This window comes from Telopea speciosissima, chromosome 5 (assembly GCF_018873765.1).
Source record: "Telopea speciosissima isolate NSW1024214 ecotype Mountain lineage chromosome 5, Tspe_v1, whole genome shotgun sequence".
Classification (NCBI taxonomy): Eukaryota; Viridiplantae; Streptophyta; class Magnoliopsida; order Proteales; family Proteaceae; genus Telopea; species Telopea speciosissima.
The window spans coordinates 56,246,202-56,265,143 of record NC_057920.1 but is presented as its reverse complement, the minus strand read 5'-3'; the positions used below and the strand labels follow the sequence as shown (position 1 = coordinate 56,265,143).

Below are 18,942 nucleotides of genomic sequence, written 5' to 3'. Positions count from 1 at the left end.
ATTGACTAAATACCATAAGCTTTTTTATCTCCTTTGAATTGGGCTACTTCTCCCCCAACCCCTCTTCCCCAAAAAAAATTTGAATAGGGACAAACATATTTCCCAAATTTTCCTCGCTTCTTACACTTGAGAACAAAACCCCTATCCTATTCCTACCCGCCTCTTCTCACCCATGAAAACCTCAGAACACCCTAGAGTCTTGGCAGGCGAAGGAAGTTACCACAAAGGCTTCCACAAGACCGGAGCATATATGTATTACTTATTGCACTTTCACTTCCCATCTGCAAATGGCCATGGTAGAAAAATCCCACCCAACACCCTCCCACCATCTTCTTTCTTTCAATGTCCCATTCCATTTCTTGGCTTTCCACCTCATTATCAATAAAAAAAACTGTAAAGAAAAAGAACGAAAAGAAGCCCTCTTGCCACCAAAACATGCAAAATAAATCTGACTCTGCCAGTACCTGAAGGACCAGTCAATCAATCATGCTTCAGATTCAGAGTTAGACGAACTCAATCCGCTACATTCCAAACTACCGACATGAGACTCAAACTGTGGTTGCTGCATGCCCCGACACAGTTTTGAAGACGGCCTCAATTTCATATACTGCAATGCAAAATTAAAATACTCAGCACATGTAGAACTGTAACAACCTCAACATTTCCCAGAGAGCATTCAAATGTCGAACATAACATGTATACATTGAAAGGATATTTTGAAGGGAACATTAAATAAAATTTAAAAAAGAGGCATGTCATTTACCTCTTTGTAGAAAGCATTGATCTCCTCCTCGGTAAGACCTTCCTCCTCTCCTGCATTTTCCTCCCATCCAAGGGAACGTAGAAATGCAGCCTCTTCCTCATCTGGATAAACAACTTCATTGGGGCCAGAATGTTTATCTCCATTGTTAGAAAATCTATGAGATTCTAAGGCACCACTATTGTTGGTCATGTCTCCCCCATTCTCATATGACCAATCCACAGCAGAAGGGTCTGATGAAGGGGCATCACTACACTGAGGGCTAACTAGAGTAGTAGCAGTCTCTCTGACTAGATCACTCGATTTCTCTAAGACGGATGATGAAACAGAAGGGCTCACATCTGGGACAGAAGAAGAAAGGTTTGTTGAAGTTTTTTTCCTCATGAGATTGAAGAAATCATTCCGGCTCTGTGCTTGGGCAGTTGTAGGTCTCTTCTCCACACTGGGTCCATGAATAACAGACAAAGAAGGTGCCTTGCGCTCAGCAGTGCCAAGTTTTGGGTTGCTTGGACTCTTCAATGGAGGAGCCAATGTGGCTGAAGGAGCAACAGCGAGCGGATTATTCGCTACTCTGCTAGCCTTTGTGGGACTCAATCCATCCTTGGCAGTAGGTGAGACACCATTCTTCTCTCGGGGTGCTTTGAGTACAAGAAGTTTCCCACCATGAGATGTCTTTGGAACATCAGATCTCACAGCTCCACCCCTTAGAGAGTGATTAACAAGGTGTGAAGATGGGGGCTGTTGCTGCCCAATCTTTATAGCCATGCTTGATTCCCCAGCCCTTACTGCTGAAATTTTGGGTTTTGGTTTCTCTGAAGGACTGAGTACCTGAAAAAAGAAACTATATTACTTTTTTTGCAGTACAACATACAGCTTGATTCAACACACACAAAAAGCAAACAGAGACCTAGGACAAAGAGGAGAATCAATTTCCATTGACCATAATGAAATAGAATCAGAACAAATAGAGGAAACAATTAATGAATTCACTAATAAATCTAAAATGCTCAACTTTCGGCTGATTGATCAACTTAATCATAATGAATAAATTATTAACAAACAATCATCAAAACAAATATCCCATTTTAAATAATTTTTTTTTAAAAACAAGTCAGTCAAAGATCAGGACCCACCATCATGGCCGTAAACCAGAAAATACATAACCCACAATAAGTCTGCTTGTCTGATCAGAAACTTATATCTTTAGCAGTTTAGCTTTTTCATTAGATAATACTAGGAAAAGCAAAAGAAGCATGAAGCATGAAGCATGAACAGTAAAGTACCAAACAGTAAGCAGCCATACGAACATGATCATTTAGGACCCATGCAAACATTGAGGCTGGAAACTCAATAATGGTCCCCACCTCTGAAGGATAGAGCAACTACTGGGTTATCCAGACATGTCCTATGGTTCCCCATAACTTCACCCAGCTACTCGATTTGGCATTGACTGAAAGTAAGACATGTCCCCAGTCCCAGTTAAGACTTAAGTAGCAACAGATTTCAATGTTGGGCTTACAAAAGGGAATCTTACACTGATCATCCCTGCTTAATTGAGTAAAAACTAAAATTTCACCGGAAAAGTTTCAGGCTCTCAGTTTTGGGTCAACAGAGTGAACTAGGGAATTATCATTGAGCCCCTCTGATGTTGCGGGAATTAACTTATTCAAAAGCCAGGGCTCACTGAATGACTCCAGCAGCCCAAAATACAACGAATAATATTTGACACTTGGACTCCATCCTTATCCAATTCATGGTAACAAAAGCTCATCAAATATTATAATGTTAACATAAATGGTAAAACACTTGCAACTTTACAAGCTGCACCACAATAATTTTCTGCCTTCTTAAAGGGGTTTAAACAGAACTTAAGAGTGGAACATGTATAGAAATGGGGTAGTTTTTCATGCTAGTTGGTATTGCAAACCTTTAAATGATGACCAAACATACAACTACAAAAACAAGAGAACAATAACAAAGGGAACCTCACCCTAGAAAAATCAAAATCCTAGGAGATGAGAACTTCTCAAAGGTATTCATAAAGCCAGTCTCCTGAGTCAACTCGAAGCCTTGGGGAGGTGTTAATAAGGGGAGAAAGTAAGGAAGAGCATAATCATAAATTTACCCTTTCCTTCACTAAGGACACATCTACATATCTCCCATTGATGTATACTCTCCAACAAAAAATATTTCAAAATTGGAACTAATCCCGTACCCACCTCATATTTTAGAAAATTAAAGACTATAAAGACAGGACCGAAACAAAGCGCTCTTTTCTCCCCAAAGCTACAAAATGTGGCAAAGTCTATTTTCTCCACAACCAATTACCATCACTTAGAATGATTTGTACATTCGCACTTCCCACACTCAAGATGGAAAGGTAAGCAACATCAGACACAATTAGGGGTATCCTATCCCTGAAACAAGTAGTTACTCTTTCTGCCCCCTCCAACAAGCTCAGAGCAAGCTGAGCAAAATTTTCAATTAATAGATTCTCAAAACCTACCCACTACCAGATTTCCCTTATGCAAAAAACGGGCCACCTATCAATGTCACAACCAGAATTGTTGACATAGCCTTCCCAAGTATACCAGCGAAGACCCTTCTCCATGTTCACCTTGAGCCACATGATTTGACAAAATGATTGAAACAGCCATCTAGTTACAGATAAATTCCTCAATAGCCACAAAAAGGACACACGCATCTACCACAAACTGCAGCTTCTATTCTCACAAAGGTGAAATTGGGCATCATTTTTCAAGTTCTTAGAACTCTTTATGTCATTCTTCCAATGATTCAGATCAGACGATAGAGGATCTGCTCGGTGTTGGAAAGAAGAGGCAAGAGAGAAGGAAAGAGAAATCATGGGAGAAAGAGAGAGAGAGAGAGAGAGAGAGAGAGAGTACAACTTGCTTTTCAAAAACAAAACAACCATATTCCATAATTCACAATCTTGTGCGAGGTTCTTACAAGTATTAATAAAACAAATAAAAGAATAAAATAAAAGTCTAACTAACCTAAGCTTCCTACTTGACTCAAACAATTAAATAATTAAAAGATGAAAAATTACTTTCATACATAAATTCTTTAGAAAGAGTCCTAAGCCACAACTCAAAACTAACCTTATCTCCTCCAAACTAAACCCCACAAATAAGATAAACTTTATCTAACAAGATAATTTCCTGACTAATAGCTAATGGGTCACATTACTAATACTAAGTTCCTAATTAAATGCTAATTTTGTGTACTCCTTCGGACTTAAATTTGGGCCTTATGATTAGGCCTATTACAAATGAAAACACTTAAAACAAAAGCCCAAAACCATTTATTGTCAAAACAGACCCAAAATAAAATATTAACCACATCCAATGGTGTTGGTCACATCTCATGCATTATCTTGAGATTCGTCTTCTTGCACTTCCACCCACTGCTCAAAAACAGCTAAATTTATTGAAGGAAGATCCCATACGATCGGATGTGATCAGCAATTGGTTCTTAATTTTTTACACTGACATTGAGTTTCTTTGATATCCGCTTCAACCATTCGCAAGTTCTCTTACACAAGTTGAAGTTGTTGATGGATAACAAACAAGAGTAAGATCCATGGGGTACGGCCAGGGTTGGAATAGAATTGTTTTGTTTTAAAGCGAGTTGTATTCTCTCTTCTCTCTCCCCCACGATTTTTCTTTCCTTTCTTCTCTCTCCTTTCTTATTCACTTCTTCCCACCGCGAGGAGATCCTCTATCATCTGATTTGCCTGCATCAATTGGGTATTAGAACCCCAGCATAGCCATGGAACTCTTCAGTCTCAAGATAATGCAGGAGCATGTCACCACCATTGGATGTGGTTTGATGTTATATTTTGGGTCTGTTTTGACATTATATGGCTATGAGCTATTGTTTTGACATTATATTGTTTTGAAATTATATTGTTGTTCTTCTTCTTCTTCCCCGACCCTGCACCCCCTCCCAGCTTTCTTCAAATATGATGATTCAGATCACCATTGACCTTCAAAATCACCGCACCAGTAATTTAAGGAAATCTAACCATACCTTCAAAATATGCCGATGAAGGCCATCCACTAACGGTCATAAGAGAGTGAATCCTCCTAATTCAAAGGATTCGCCAACTTCCCGACCAGCTCAACTCGTCTACGAGGAGGATCCCTTTCTTTAAGGCTGGTTCCAACATACAAAACCCTTTCTTTATGGTTTTAAACTTCGACGATCAGAACCCCGTGACAGTTTCTCAAAAAAAAAAAAAAGAACCACCACCAAGGTATTAAAGGGCAAAAGGGTTGCGTCTTCAGGGGTTGAAAGCAGCTCATGGCAGCCGACCAGAGCAACAGCCTGCCTCAAATCCCTCCTGTGAACCCTCACGAGGCTCCAACGACCAAAACGACGGCCTCAAATGCCGGAAAGACACATCGGCGACTAAGAAAAGTTTGCGGGTTTTAGAGTTTTCAAGGGCTGGTTCCCATCGCTACAACTCACGGCCAAACGGAGCAGCAGGGGCCAATAAGTCCCGATGAAGGGAGACCCACCTACTGTGATATTCTGACTGCAATCGGGGGGGCTGGAAAAGTGTAGGAAACGGCCCAAAAAACACCACTACAATGCAAGGTGTTAACATTTTTTGAAAGAAAAAAATTATAATTACCACAGATTTCGACCATCACAAGATCAACTGAACCCCGTGGAAATTCCGGCAAACCACAACCAACTACATCAACAGTCATGAAATAGAAGCAGAGAGAGACAGAGGGTGAAGGAAGAAGAGCTGAGAGAGTTATAAAGAAGGTAGGTGAAGAGGACATCTCTTAACCCATTCCTTCAAAAAACCATTTTATGTCTATTGGTTACCAAACCATTTTTATGTTTTGATCAAAAAAGGTTTTCATTAATGATTTATGTTAAATAGGCAAACATCAAAAAGAAAAATGATACCAAAGAGAGCCCAAGTACAGAAGGGGTTCTTTATCTATTTAAGCTGTTATTCCTTCTATTATTTAATTATTTGAGTCAAGTAGGAAGCTTAGGCTAGTTAGGTTTCTATTTTATGTTTTTTTTTTTTGTTTTATAAATAAATATTAGAGAGTCTAGACCTCACCCACAATTGGGAAATGTGGAATAGAGTTTTTTTTTTTTGTTTTTGAAAAGCAAGTTGTGTGCACTCTCTCCTCTCTCTCCCCATGGTTTCGCTTTCCTTTCTTCTCTCTCTTCTCTTCTAATTCTCTTCTTTCCCACCATGAGCAGATCCTCCATCATCCGATCTGCATCAACTTGGTCCAAAGGTCTTCCTGGAAATTTTCCACCAAATGATTTTATACTTTAGACCATTTGGACAATAAAGCTCAAGCATGTCGCTTGATTGTGGCTATTTATGTTTCAATAGCATCTCACACTAATCCTTACTCGAACTAATTGAGTCAGTTACATGAATCATGCACCCCACTCCATTCGGGTTCAAATATAATGTTAATTCATAAATCACAGGCACTCATTTCTTTTCTCACTTCAGGCCAGGTCATTCCAGAACTTCCATCAACCTTCGAGCAATCTAATTGCATCATGCCACTTCTCAATGATGCAATCGCCGGTCCCTCTTGCATCTAACGGGACCAGCTCAATCAACTTTTCATTATCCAGTCACTAAATTTTGTCTCTCTTAAGTTCTTGGAACGCATTCATATTTTACTAAATCCATTGAAACCCTGCCCCTCATCCATCTCAGCATACTCATCTTAGTTATAATTAATTGATATATACATAAATATATATGGTGGCACTTTACTGACCAAAGATGCAGATAATGCATTGCCAGTCTTGTAATTGTCTTACAAACTTAACCCTTTAGTCTTCAATGGAATTCCTAGCTCACAAAATAACACAGAAGTTCCTCTCCACTTCATTCACCCTTTACCATTCCATGGGCAACAATCACCATTAATCTTTCCCCATTACTCATAGTTAAGCATAAATAATGAAAATGGTTAGTCTGAACTATCTCTATCTCTAAGCCATCAGTCTTAACCAGTTCATTTTGCTCCAACTCCTAAAATTGAACTCTATATACTATTTGTTAGTCTAGTATACCCTAGGTCCCTAACACCTTTGATTCCAAAGCATTCCTCCTGAAATCCTACCTTGGCATTTACCCCCTCCCTCCAGTATTGTCTATATCAGCAAACAGCATAAACCCATAGGACTTCATCCAACATACACTCATCAAACATCAAAAGGATGATAAGGGAAAAAAAATAGACACAAAAATTAAATCCAATAACAAGGGTCAGAGTTCAATAAAAGTAGCTGGGGAATGAGGACCATGACTCCATGAGGACCACGACTCAACAAAAAATTGACCACCACATGAATCACACAACTGGGATTCAGAATCCAAACTTTCAAAAGCAATGGATGCCAATTAAAAAAATCATTGAGTTCATGCTATGTACTATGGAGTCAGTAATCCCAAAGAAAAATTACATGTGTGGCATATGAAGGCGTTTTCATGTAGAACCCAAACTACTATGCTGACCACAGTTGTCAAGACGTTCAGACGCCTTCTTGGTCCAAGGCAACAGCAAGCCTTGGTTAATGCAAGAAAAGCGATCACCTTGGATGCATTGGTGTCGCCTTGTGGCCTTCTGATAGCATGCTGGTGCAGAATTCTAGCAAGAAAAGAAGATGGGCCTGTAGTTTTGAGTTTGGTTTACTATTTTGGGTCCAACTGAACCTATGGTTCAAGTTTGGTTTAAACTAGGCATAATTTGAGTAGCCAATGGATTATATGGGGCATAGGCCTAATACTTTTGGGATTACTATTGTAATGAGCCAATTGTCTGAGCCCAAATTTCAGGGATTTATCATTTAAGTCCTATATGGGATTAAGTAGTTACTTTCTATTTTGTAATGTTCTAGAATAGCTTCCATTTTGAAGAGATACTTAAGCTGTAAGCTATCCCTCCTGCCATAAATAGGAGTATCCTACTTTAGTAATTGCTATGAAATTATAAATTAAGGAGAAGGGCACAGACCCTCCAATGATTTGACAATTTGTGAGCTCTATGCTTGTTATTTGCTGTGAGATACAATGCTACCATGGTGGGAGACCAGGACAGCTGGTGAGCTAGGTGAGAAGCCTGGCCATATCCCTCTTCTTATTTCTCTTCATTTTCTCTTTTGTTCTTCAAAGGTTAGTTCCATTCACTTCATGCGCATTCTGTCCTCTACTGTTTTTAGGCTTGCTGTTAGTAAACTTTTTTCCTCAAATCAGTTTTCAGTTTCAGATCTAGATTTTTGGTACAAACTCTGCCTATTTCTCTCCCATTGGTTTCCTTTACCTGATAGTAGTCTGAGCCTTGCAACAGCACCATTCCTTGCCTTGTTTTCTAGTCTTCCATTGTTTTCTATTTTGCACAACACTTGCCTATATGTTTGCACCACTTTCTAATTCCTCTCTTCAGTTTCTATTTTGATTCCAGTTGCTAGTGTGCGATTTATTTGCAACTGTTCTCTAGTGTCTAATTCTGATTTGGTAGTTTTATTTTCCATATTGGTTTTCTAATTATCAAAACCTTTCACTCACTCTCTATTTTGATTTCTCTTTCTATTTTACATTTTAGTTGCTATTTTCCTGATATTTCCAGCAAGTTTCATATTTGGTAATCCTCTCATTACTTGAAATCTGACCCTTGGATTGGCCTCCAATTTGGCTGGAACATTCCTAGCCATGCCTAGTCCAACTGACCAGACTTTGGTCTTAATCGGATTACCCTAACCAGGTTGCTAAAACAAGTTAACCCTCACCTATGGTTCTAGATCAATAATGGTTTTCTAACCCCAGCACTTAGGTAGTTAGATAGCCACCACATGCCTAATATTACATCAATTTTTTGAGACTCCACCAGTTTACGTTGATTTATGTTTTTTTTTTAATGAATATAATTATATTACATCCTGTGTTTTACCAATTCCAACAAATTTTCGTTTAGGATTTGTTGAAACTTATTCAAATTAGATTGTTTATATTATATCATTACAAGAACATCCCAGTGCACGAGGTTCCCGCTATTGGAGGGTCTGGGAGGGGCAAATTTACGCTGCCTTAACCCTCTGCTTCGCAGGAGAGGCTGTTTCCAAGTTTTGAACCCGTAACCAACAGGTTGCAATAGCGAAACTTAACCATTGCGATAAGGCTCACCCACTATTGTTTATTATCAGTATTAGCATAAGTATATCATATTACATTGATATAGATAATGTGTTCATTGTGTTGCATATAAGAATAATTATATAAATTTATCATTGTTATACTACATATAATGGACGCCTAGGGCACCTAGTCGCCCCCCCCCCCTCCCAACACCTTTGGTCACTTGGCCTCCTCAACAACTATGATGCTGATAGTAATGTAGATCTAGATAGGGAGAGATCCTACTAGAGGCCAATTATCAAGGATCTAATAACAAAGGAACCAAGGGCCACAGGTTCTGTAGTCTCAGTAGGACAGAATTGCAGTTTTAGGTCAAATCTAGGGTTAGGTTTATGCATATGGAGATGAATCTTATAGGGTATTGATGGGGCAGGTCTAGGAGAAGCTATTAAATTAATGTAGGTTTGGATGATGTTTAACTAAAAAATTGAATTTCAGAAAATTAGGGTTAGGGTTTTGGGTTTTAGAACTTAGGCTAAAACTAGGGTTTTTAATGGGATTTTAGGGCTAGGGTTGGGATCGTATTTTCCAGATAGGAAGGGGAAGGTTCGGTCCAAATATGGGAGGGTTTTATTGGCTGGAAGTACTAATTCTGGAATTTAGGGTTTTTTGGGGTTTCACAGAGACTAGGTAAATTAGGGTTGGAGTGGGAGGATGGGGCTGCAAGTTGGATCGAATGGAGGGGATGCAGTATGGAGGCTGTGGTTTGAATTTGAAGAAATTCTGATGGTCAAATATGGCTGGGCAGCAAGATCTAGGGTTTAATGGAATTAGGTTTAATGGAATTCAAACACAAAAATAAAGGGGGTCAATTGGGGGGGAATTAGAGGATTAGAAGAAGAAATTGGTGAACAAGTTGCAGCAAAAATCCACTGGCGACAGCTTGAACAGGGTTAAAAGATAGAACCACCTTCAGAGAATAACCTCCCAGCCGTGACGTAAAGAGTCACAGGAGATCCACCTGCTCTTCTTCCTTGATAGAACCACAAGGCAAACATTCCAAAGAGCAGTAGCAGCAACAATTGGCAGCCAAAAATTCTGTTTTTTCAAATATTCAACTGTGTGGGAGCCTCCCACGATTTAATCTTTTATAATAAAAGGTCATAGGCCAAATCCTAAAGCTATTACAACTCTTCCTTCTTTATAAATCGTGGAGAGGTATAATTAAACTACTTAAAACAATTTAAAACACTTAAACTAAGAAGATTCCTAAGTAACCAATAGGATATAAGACCCTATCAGCCAGTAGGAAAATTTCACTTAAATTGGACTAGTGGTTCAACCGGTTCAATTTAAACATGAAAAATAATCTAAGTATTAGGCTAATCCCGTATGCAACCTATGTACCCCTAGTTTAGGCTCATTAAAGTGGCCTATTACATAGAAAACCCTTGGGAACAAAGGCCCAACATATATATATATCCCAACCCTAGACTTATTTCTAAAGAAATAAGCCCATTTTGATGATGAATCTGCATTGAGAAGCGACAAACTCAATATCCATTTCACAATTAATTATACTAATTGATGAATTGAGAAGCATTGCTCTAACACCAGTTCTGCAAACCTAAGAGTCTATGACTACTAGCAATGCTATTACTTTGATAAACAATACTACGGGAAAAAGTACCCAACTCCACCCTAGAAACTGACACTGTTACACTTATTATTTAACATCTACATATAGGAACTACCAATGATCAAAATATCAATGGAAAGCCCTAGGATGCTTTTTCCCTTACTTCCCTTAATTGTCCCAAACTAGCAGACAGCTTGCAGTGAAGAGTCCATACTTCAAACCACAAGCCAAAGCATCCTCAATCATATATATATATATATATATATAGAGAGAGAGAGAGAGAAGAGAGAATAAATTTGGGAATAATCCACAATTTTGAAATAAAAAAACTTAATGGGAAAGCAATGAACTGTCCGACAAAAATCACAAGCTCAAATACTAAATAAATAGCAGGAGAAAAAGGGAGAACTAGAAAAGCAAAATTTCACCAACGGTGTAGTTCAAGCTAGAACTAGCACAAGAGCAGCAACGTAGAAGGCAACAAGGCTCCAATTCAATAAACCAACTAACAAGCCAACTACATAGTTTGAATAGCCTCCCTGCCTTTCTATAGGCTAGGCCAATAACACTCTAAAAGATGGGAACTCTCTCGACTGACAAATTTCTAGACACATGTTAACTACCTCTATGAAAGTATGAATGAAATTGATATCCTCCACACCAACTTACTACTTCCTTGGCACACGTTAACATCTTCAATTACATTATTTTGTACTTTTCAAACTATTTTGACTCAACTACAAATTTAGCAATTCCAACTAGTGCTTCCAAAAACAAATCTAGTGTGAAGTAAAACACCCCACTAACTAAGCTTCCACAAATATAAACTCTCTCTCAGTCTGACACCCTTGTAGTAAATTAGCAATAACTTCCCCAAAACAGCTCTGAATCACAATATCTTTGTCTCATTTTGAAGCTATTGAATGAGACCACAAACAGCACCTTAATCATGTTGATGGGACAAGGCCCAATAATAGCCCCAAATAAAATTCATAGTAAAACCCATAATATCACATTACTCACAATTAAAAATAAAATTGGACACGAGAATCTTGAGTTGAATATGACCATCCCAAGAAAGAACATCATCGTTTAAAGTTTGAGATGCTATTGCATCAAAATCTTAGAACCAATGTCTTACATCCTCATTACACTAGAAAATAAATTTTCTCTAACAAGTTTATGTTGCACCAACAACTAGACATTGCCACATTGGGAGAACCAATAGCTCTAAGAAAACAAAAAGAGGAAGTGTCGTCGATATAATACCTAAAGTCAAAGCAAAAAAACCCATCATGGATTGAAGTCAATAGAATAGACTTCTGAAAGTCGACGCTAATAGAGTCCAGAAAGATTGAGAAAAGGCACAGAATGGCTAAAACCATGTAAAATGAAGAAGGTAGGGGATGGAGGGGAATCAAGTGAATGCATAAACTACCAGGATTTGAGGTTTATATTGTTCATTTACTACATAACAGCTATGCTGCCTTGGGAGTTCAGCAGTTAATTCAAGTACATAAGCACCATCAACCTTGCCAAGAAAATGAATGATAAAAGGCATTTTAGGTGTTACAAAATGACAATGGAATGTTTCATTATTTCATATTAGATGGGGAACCAAAGAGAGAGGAAGGTAGGGAGGTAGGCAAGGAGGGAAAAGGTAGAAGGGGAGAGACCCAATATCAACCCTTAAATGGAAAAAACAAATAAATAACAGAAAACTCAGCCTTCCAGCACTTCCATTATCAGATGACATGTACCTTTTTTTATTTTGTTCTGATAAGGAAAAAATGTACAAGTTCAATGCAGGCACTTACAAACATTAAAAATGCAAGAAACAGCTCTTACCGAGGCTTTAGGCATTGAAGGCGTCATAGGAATCAACTGCCTTGATTGTTTAATGGCAAGCTCCTCTAGCCTCTGTGTCTCGACAGATAACTGTAATCAAGTGGAAAAGGATGCCATGACCAAATAGAGCAGCTCAAAACATTTGGAAGAAGAACAGAACCAACAGATTAGTTACCTGAGGGGCAGTCCGAGCTCGTGCAGGAGCTTGTGCCAATGTTTCAGCCATGTTAAGACCAGTTGCTGTGCTTGATACCACAGAGGATGAGGCTACAGGAGCACTTTGTTGAACTGATGACAATCCCATGCTATTGCTTCCAATGATCACAGGCACCTCTGCCAATGCCGAGGTCCAGCCATCACCCCCAATCACAGCCGAAGTAGCTATTGGCAAGCTCTGAACTGCTGTGCTCAAACCAGGGGAGGAGACCCTCCCTATATCAGCTCCTGCTTGTCTTTCTTCAGCGCCAAGGGAGGGGAAGTCCCGTTCAAATGCAGCCTTGTGAATGCTGCTAACAACTGTGCCCCCACCTAACAAACCATTGCTGTTGCTGTGATTGTTACTGTTGTTGTTGCCATTGTTAGAGTCAGCTGCTACTCTTCTGAGCCAGCCCTCACCTCGTTTCCCTGATATCATTGACTGTGAACGCCTTAATGTATCCTTCTCAATCCTACTCGTAAGGATGTTAGCCAAAGGATCGAAATAGTCTCTGTCTCTGTAATCCCCAAGCACTGGCCTATCTTTATCACGGACATCAAGGAGATCCTTCTCCCAGTCCCTGTCGCGGTGGCTCCTGGAAAAACTACTGTAGGAACGTGAGTAGGAAGATATGTCCTTGTCCTGTATAGAGCCATTACTGCAAGAATTTCTACGAGAATAGTTTGAAGAGGATCGATCCGAAAAAGTAGAACGAGAAGAATCGTATTCACTATTGCTCACTGAAGATCTATTCCTTGTGTGAAGTGTCACAGTATGCTCATCTACAACAATGGAAACACTTATTCAATATTGAAGCTCTCTAGAGATGAACTCCATCTTTCAAAACAAAAATATAGAATAAGAAGCAAGGGAATTAATGGTACCTGAATGCAGGGAAGAAGATGAAAGATGATGGGCTGTACTGCCACTCCCAGTTAAACTTGCAGTACTCTTCAACCATTCTGGAACTAATGTAGGCTCACTTCTTTCCATAACGGACGTTGAACATGATCAGATAGAATTGAAAAGGCAATCCCAGTACGATATGTCTTCAAATTATATTCACTTCACATTCCTCAAATTTTCCCAACAAAATTGCTAAGTTACTGTACAAAATTAATCCAGCCTAACCATTAAACAGAAGGTGAAGCTCGTTTCAGTTGCACCTCAGCCAACAAAATCACTTTGCTAGTCCCGTTGATTGATTCAAAGAAAAATCTGAAACCTCACTCCTGATCCACTCATAGGGATTGAAAGGATTAAAAGAAACAGAATCCAGAGACCTGTACAAGACTGAAACACTCCAACCTCCAGTTGAGCAATTACGATATACCCTCAAAGTAATACTACGGTTTCTGCTCTCTGTACAATATGTATCAATCTTGGAGGCCCGAATCGAAGAAGCAATTTTTTTGTGTTTTAGAAAAGACGATCCAGGGAAAGCAATGACAATGGCAATAACGAAGAAAATATTATTAAGAACTATACGGGCTTCTCTACGCCTCCATCTTCAGTAGGAGATGGATTTGCAGTCCCCGAAAGAGACTTTCAGAAGACCCTCATCCCTCCAAAGGCTCAAATCGATAAATCCCAAAAACAAATTTTATCCTTTGGCGAACAATGAAGGAACCAAAACGCCACTTGCCCAAAAATTCAAACCCATTACAGTAAACGCAGGAAACACCATGCCCTAGAATCAGAAAACAAAAACCTCGACACTAACTATAAGATCAGAAAATAAAGGGGGAAAAATTGAATAAAAATACGGAAATTTTAATGGAAGCCCGTGAGAGAAAATCCCGAAACAAGGGTCGAACAGAATAGAAAATGGGTTTGAAACAGAGATTGAAGAACTAACACTTGTTTCTTAAAGATTGATGAACAAGCGAAACAGGCTTGTTTCACCGCCGCCAATCATTACCATAGGATCCAAGAAGAGAAACCCTAAACGTTCGATTAACCGTCAAGTGTTTTTCAATGCTGAGTAGGTTTCACAGAGAATCCCAAAACGAGGAGGAACAGACGAAGAGTTTTAAACGAAAAGGACAACTCCAAGCTAGGAGAAAAGAGAGAAATAGACTTACGAAGGAATTGGAGACAAGAGAGGAACCCTTTATTTGTACCTTTCGTTGTGTGTTAGATAGAGCGATTAGAGCGAGAGAACGAACGCGTTTTGGTGGCCGCCGTGGGGAAGAAGAGAGAGTGAGGGTTTTATCCGAGTGCGCGAGGGAGGGGAGGGAGGCAGGGAGGGTCTCTAGTTTTTGTCTGTTAGGTTTGCTGAAGCAAAACGTACGAACTATGAAGATCAGCCTCTTTGTGACTTTCTCTACTCCTTAAAAAAAACCCAAACCCTTTTTGGTTAATTGGGTTTTTCCACTCGGTTGCCTCACGGCCCCCTCACCTTCAAAATTTTCCATGCACATTACACAATCGAACTTGCCCGACTCATATGGTGTAAGAGTTCCTAGACAATACTTTCTATCTATATATGGTGTAAGGGTTCATAAACAATACTTTCTATTTATCTATATATAATATAATCTTAATTGGTCTATGATATTGATATGATTGTGAAATTACAGCCAAATAGGAATTCCTAATTACCAATGGCCATTTGCCTTCCCTTGTTGTCTCCCCTAATCTAATAGGTCTATGTGGTTATTAGGTTTTTTTGTCTTTCGCTTCCCACTCCTATTTACATGAGAAAATTACAAGTTGCCATAACAAGCTATATGTCACTTTTTGTAATGATCAAGACATGCAACATTGTTGGCCCATCTTAGAGATTATGTATAATAAAAATTAGTGGGAAGATATTTTTGAACCAAATGATCTAAAAGGCTTCTCTTTACTTTTTTTTTATTTTTAAGTTAATAGAGATGGAAGTACAAAGTACAGAGTTTGAGATAGAACTATAGAGCCAAGCTATAAAGGGAAAGTACCATAGAGCTAAGAGTACAGAACTATAGGAAACTTGGAGATCACAGGGGGAAGAAGAGGGGGCGAGAAGGAGGGAGATGAGCCGGCGAGAAGAGCATAACCAACCCCTTGATATCAACCATTAGCCGGCAACGTCCATCAGCATGCTAGAGTAGGGAGAAAGACCGCACCGTAGCTACACCGAATTACTACCATATTTTTCAATCACTCATTCCTGCTAAGGGAACCCCACCCCTTTTAAGGAATCCGGCTCATGTCCTCGTACGAGACGGTCCTTGGGATCCCACGCCCACCCACCTGGAATCCAGAGGACCCACATATGGCAATGGATTCCCAGTGGGTGGGCAATGGGGTCCCAAGGACCAACCTCATATGAGGACGTGAGCCACACTCCCCTTAAAGCTACTCTCCTACATTGGACCAACCTATTTGGGGGTACTAATGGTCTTTGGGTAGAGCAAATGGCATGTTATGGGTGCCCCAATTAAAAGCTCTAGGTACCCAAACCTGATATTTTATCATCTATGTTTAAGTGGCTTTGATTGTGAGATTAGGCCAAATAGAAACCTCTTATTACCAATAGCAAATAGTCATTGTCTCTCCTATTATCTCCATTATCCTCTTATTAGAAAAATAAATCTTTGTTTTAGAAAAAATTTCCTATGAAGTGATATATTTTAGGGAAAAGGAAGCATGCGCTACCCTTGTGCAAATTCTAATATACCCTCTTACACAATAAATAGTGGATCCACATTAACAATCTCCCGCATAGTGCACGTTCCTCCCGTACGTGTATATTAGCCTAACAAGACAATATACAGGTGTACAACTAGTGAGAAGAGGTATGGTCAAAGGTCTAGGGCTCAAACCCCAAAACAGTAGCATTTTGCACTAGGCGGCTCATGCTCTGTATTTCCTAGCGGCTCATGCATCAGCCGCCTGGTGCATCGTCTGCCAAAGTCCGAGAACTTAGAATTTGGCAAGGATTGCTCCCAAACCTTGGTTAATGGCCAAACAGCCATCTGGGATCTGTGTGGGGGTACTAAGGGTCTCCAATTAAGCTATCATACCCTTGGTTTTGATCCAATTAGGATCCACCAAGCAAGACTTGACCCAAACACCAAAATCCATGAAAATAGAGTGCCATAATGGGGCTTTCATGGCACTATCCGCCATAGGATTGAGAATAGCCCAACCTAACGTTTCAATTGATGCAATAGGCATGTAATTAGACAGATATATCATCAAGTATGAAAAGCCCTTAGATTAGATGCAAGATTGAATGGATTTCAATCAAATCTAAGCATGTACTAGCTAGGAAATCACTAAGGTTGGAGGGTTTACCAAGTAGTGAGCTAGAACAGCCAAGTGGGAACCTTCAATGGCTGAAATGGAGCTCCAAATAGTTATTCCCACAAGCTTCAAGAGCCAAGGATGGAGGCAACCAGCTAGGAGGACAAGGTGAGCTCCAATGGGTCTTCAATGGAGGTGGAACCTCCCTGGAGGTGGAACCTCCCTTCGGTTGGACAAATGTGTGTCCATCAAACCCGGTTTGGTCCGATTCAACCCAGTTCACCTTTGTATTGAACATTTATACATTTTAGTTTGATATTGTCAAATGCGATATAAACTTTTTGAGCATTATGTGTCCCTAAGTTTTACTTAAAATGGTAGTCACGACTAGGGTTTGGGTTGGGCACCCTTATCATATAGTTGTCGCATTGGGTATGCCTAGACATGTGATGTCAGGGTACGAATGTGAGTGCTCACATGTTTAATGTGTGCATTGGCGAAGAATCTACTTTGTCGATTCCCCAATGTATTACTGTCAGATGTAGGAAGGGATGAACATGTGTCACCGACATCCTATTCCTGAGGGAACCCTGTCACTGCAAAGTGTGATCGCATTCTTTGGTTCATCAATGACTGAGACTCAAGCGAGTCAAAGCCGGTGTTCTGGGAATGCATGAACACTTTGTGAGTGAAGGAGTTATCCAACATGGTCACCACTACCCGATTGGGGAACACCAAGATTGAGACTGTCTGTGTATGGTCGGATCAGAATCTGGATCCAGTGCCCTTTTAGAAATGGTTTTGCAAAAAAAAAAAAAAATCTATTTTACATAAAATGATACATTATATGGTTATTTTGAACAAAGTGTTTAATTGAGTTTTGCGGGACCCGATCAGATGCACAGACGTTTGTACATGGACATGTACTATGGATTGGGGTTTGGCAGTACATGGGTACATGCCTTAGATTCCATAATGACGGTGTTGATTAGTGGGGGGTTGTATATGATAAATTGTTATCATATAGGGAGTTATTTAGAATTTGCTATTTTAATTGGTTCTTTATTTAATTAATGGATATGATGCTAATTGTAATTATCCATAAATATTAAATAAAGTAACTAATTAATACTTTCCCTATTAGATTATGCTTCTTCCCCTTTTAGAAGCACTTTGAGTTTAAACAGAACTGTCAAACTGATAGAGAGAGAGACAGACTCTCACTGGGATTAAAGTAATCCATCTAGGGATTAATTAAAACCCTAGCTCTATATAAAGACCAAAAAACGCAGGAAGGGGGCAGTGCTCCACGTTTTAGCCTGGTCCCTTCTCTCCTGCGTTTTGGTCACTCTCTCTCCCTCTTGTGATCTCTCTTCTTCTTCTTCTATTTTCTCTCTACTGCAATTGAGAGTTAGGGTTTGTGAAACCCTAGATCTGTGCTGAAGAATTTGAGAGCATCTGGGATTGACTTGAAGAACGTTGGTAGCGCCTTTTGGAGGTTCAGATCTGTTTACTTGGAGCGCTTATTGGAGGAAGAACCATTGTCTATTAGAGGAGCAACACTTGAGGCTCACCAGGTTAGCAATTCGTTATTAATTCCTTCTGTTATTAATTATTAATATTTATGGAATGCGAAAGAAACTCGAATCGATTTATTTTCGCTACGCATTTGAGTGTGGGATGGATCCCTCTTGGCATGTGATGACTAGAGATGTATTATCTTTGTCCCTAATGTGTTCTATAATTTGCGTGAGACACATAAGGGAAGGAGAAACCCTAACAGGGATACACCAGGGTTCCCATGGGACACCATGGGATAACCCAGGGCGTGCAATACCCTAATTGGTTTCCTTAGGGAACCATGGTTTGATCCCTGGACCGTAATTATGCCTACACCTTCTTCTCTCTTCCTTCTTCCTTCTAGCACCTTCTCTCTTCCTTTCTTGCTCTCCATGTTTTTCCTCCCTTCTTGGTGTAGTGAAATGAGAGAAATGAAGAGAGAGAGTGGGGTTTTGGCTGGGTTTAGCTAAGTGGCTTAAGCCTTGCTTGGTTTGGGAATGGTTTTAAGGTCCAAAATGGGTTTGGTACATGGTGTTACCCTAGACCAT

General features: G+C 39.6%; 1 protein-coding gene across 2 annotated transcripts; it reads right to left on the bottom strand.

The window, feature by feature from the left end:
- Positions 1 to 249: 249 nt before the first annotated feature.
- On the bottom strand, positions 250 to 14,941 carry LOC122662246. Of its 2 annotated transcripts, none has more exons than XM_043857829.1 (5): positions 13,486 to 14,941; positions 12,581 to 13,383; positions 12,406 to 12,495; positions 764 to 1,588; positions 250 to 607 (listed from the first exon to the last, which is right to left on the bottom strand). In XM_043857829.1, exons 1-5 carry the CDS (start codon positions 13,592 to 13,594, stop codon positions 485 to 487), a joined length of 1,950 nt encoding a protein of 649 aa, XP_043713764.1. In that variant the 5' UTR covers positions 13,595 to 14,941; the 3' UTR covers positions 250 to 484. The 2 variants fall into 2 exon arrangements, with proteins under 2 accessions (XP_043713764.1, XP_043713765.1); XM_043857830.1 differs by having other exon boundaries at positions 12,581 to 13,385; positions 13,500 to 14,941.
- Positions 14,942 to 18,942: the final 4,001 nt, after the last annotated feature.

What these genes read in the sequence shown, in the direction of transcription:
- LOC122662246 (XM_043857829.1), bottom strand. Translation starts at nt 13,594, where the DNA reads ATGGAAAGAAGTGAGCCTACATTAGTTCCAGAATGGTTGAAGAGTACT. An exon ending in ATCTTCTTCCCTGCATTCAG is followed by an intron (nt 13,384 to 13,485) that starts GTACCATTAATT and finishes CCATTGTTGTAG; the next exon opens with ATGAGCATACTGTGACACTT. An exon ending in GAGCTCGGACTGCCCCTCAG is followed by an intron (nt 12,496 to 12,580) that starts GTAACTAATCTG and finishes ACTTGATTACAG; the next exon opens with TTATCTGTCGAGACACAGAG.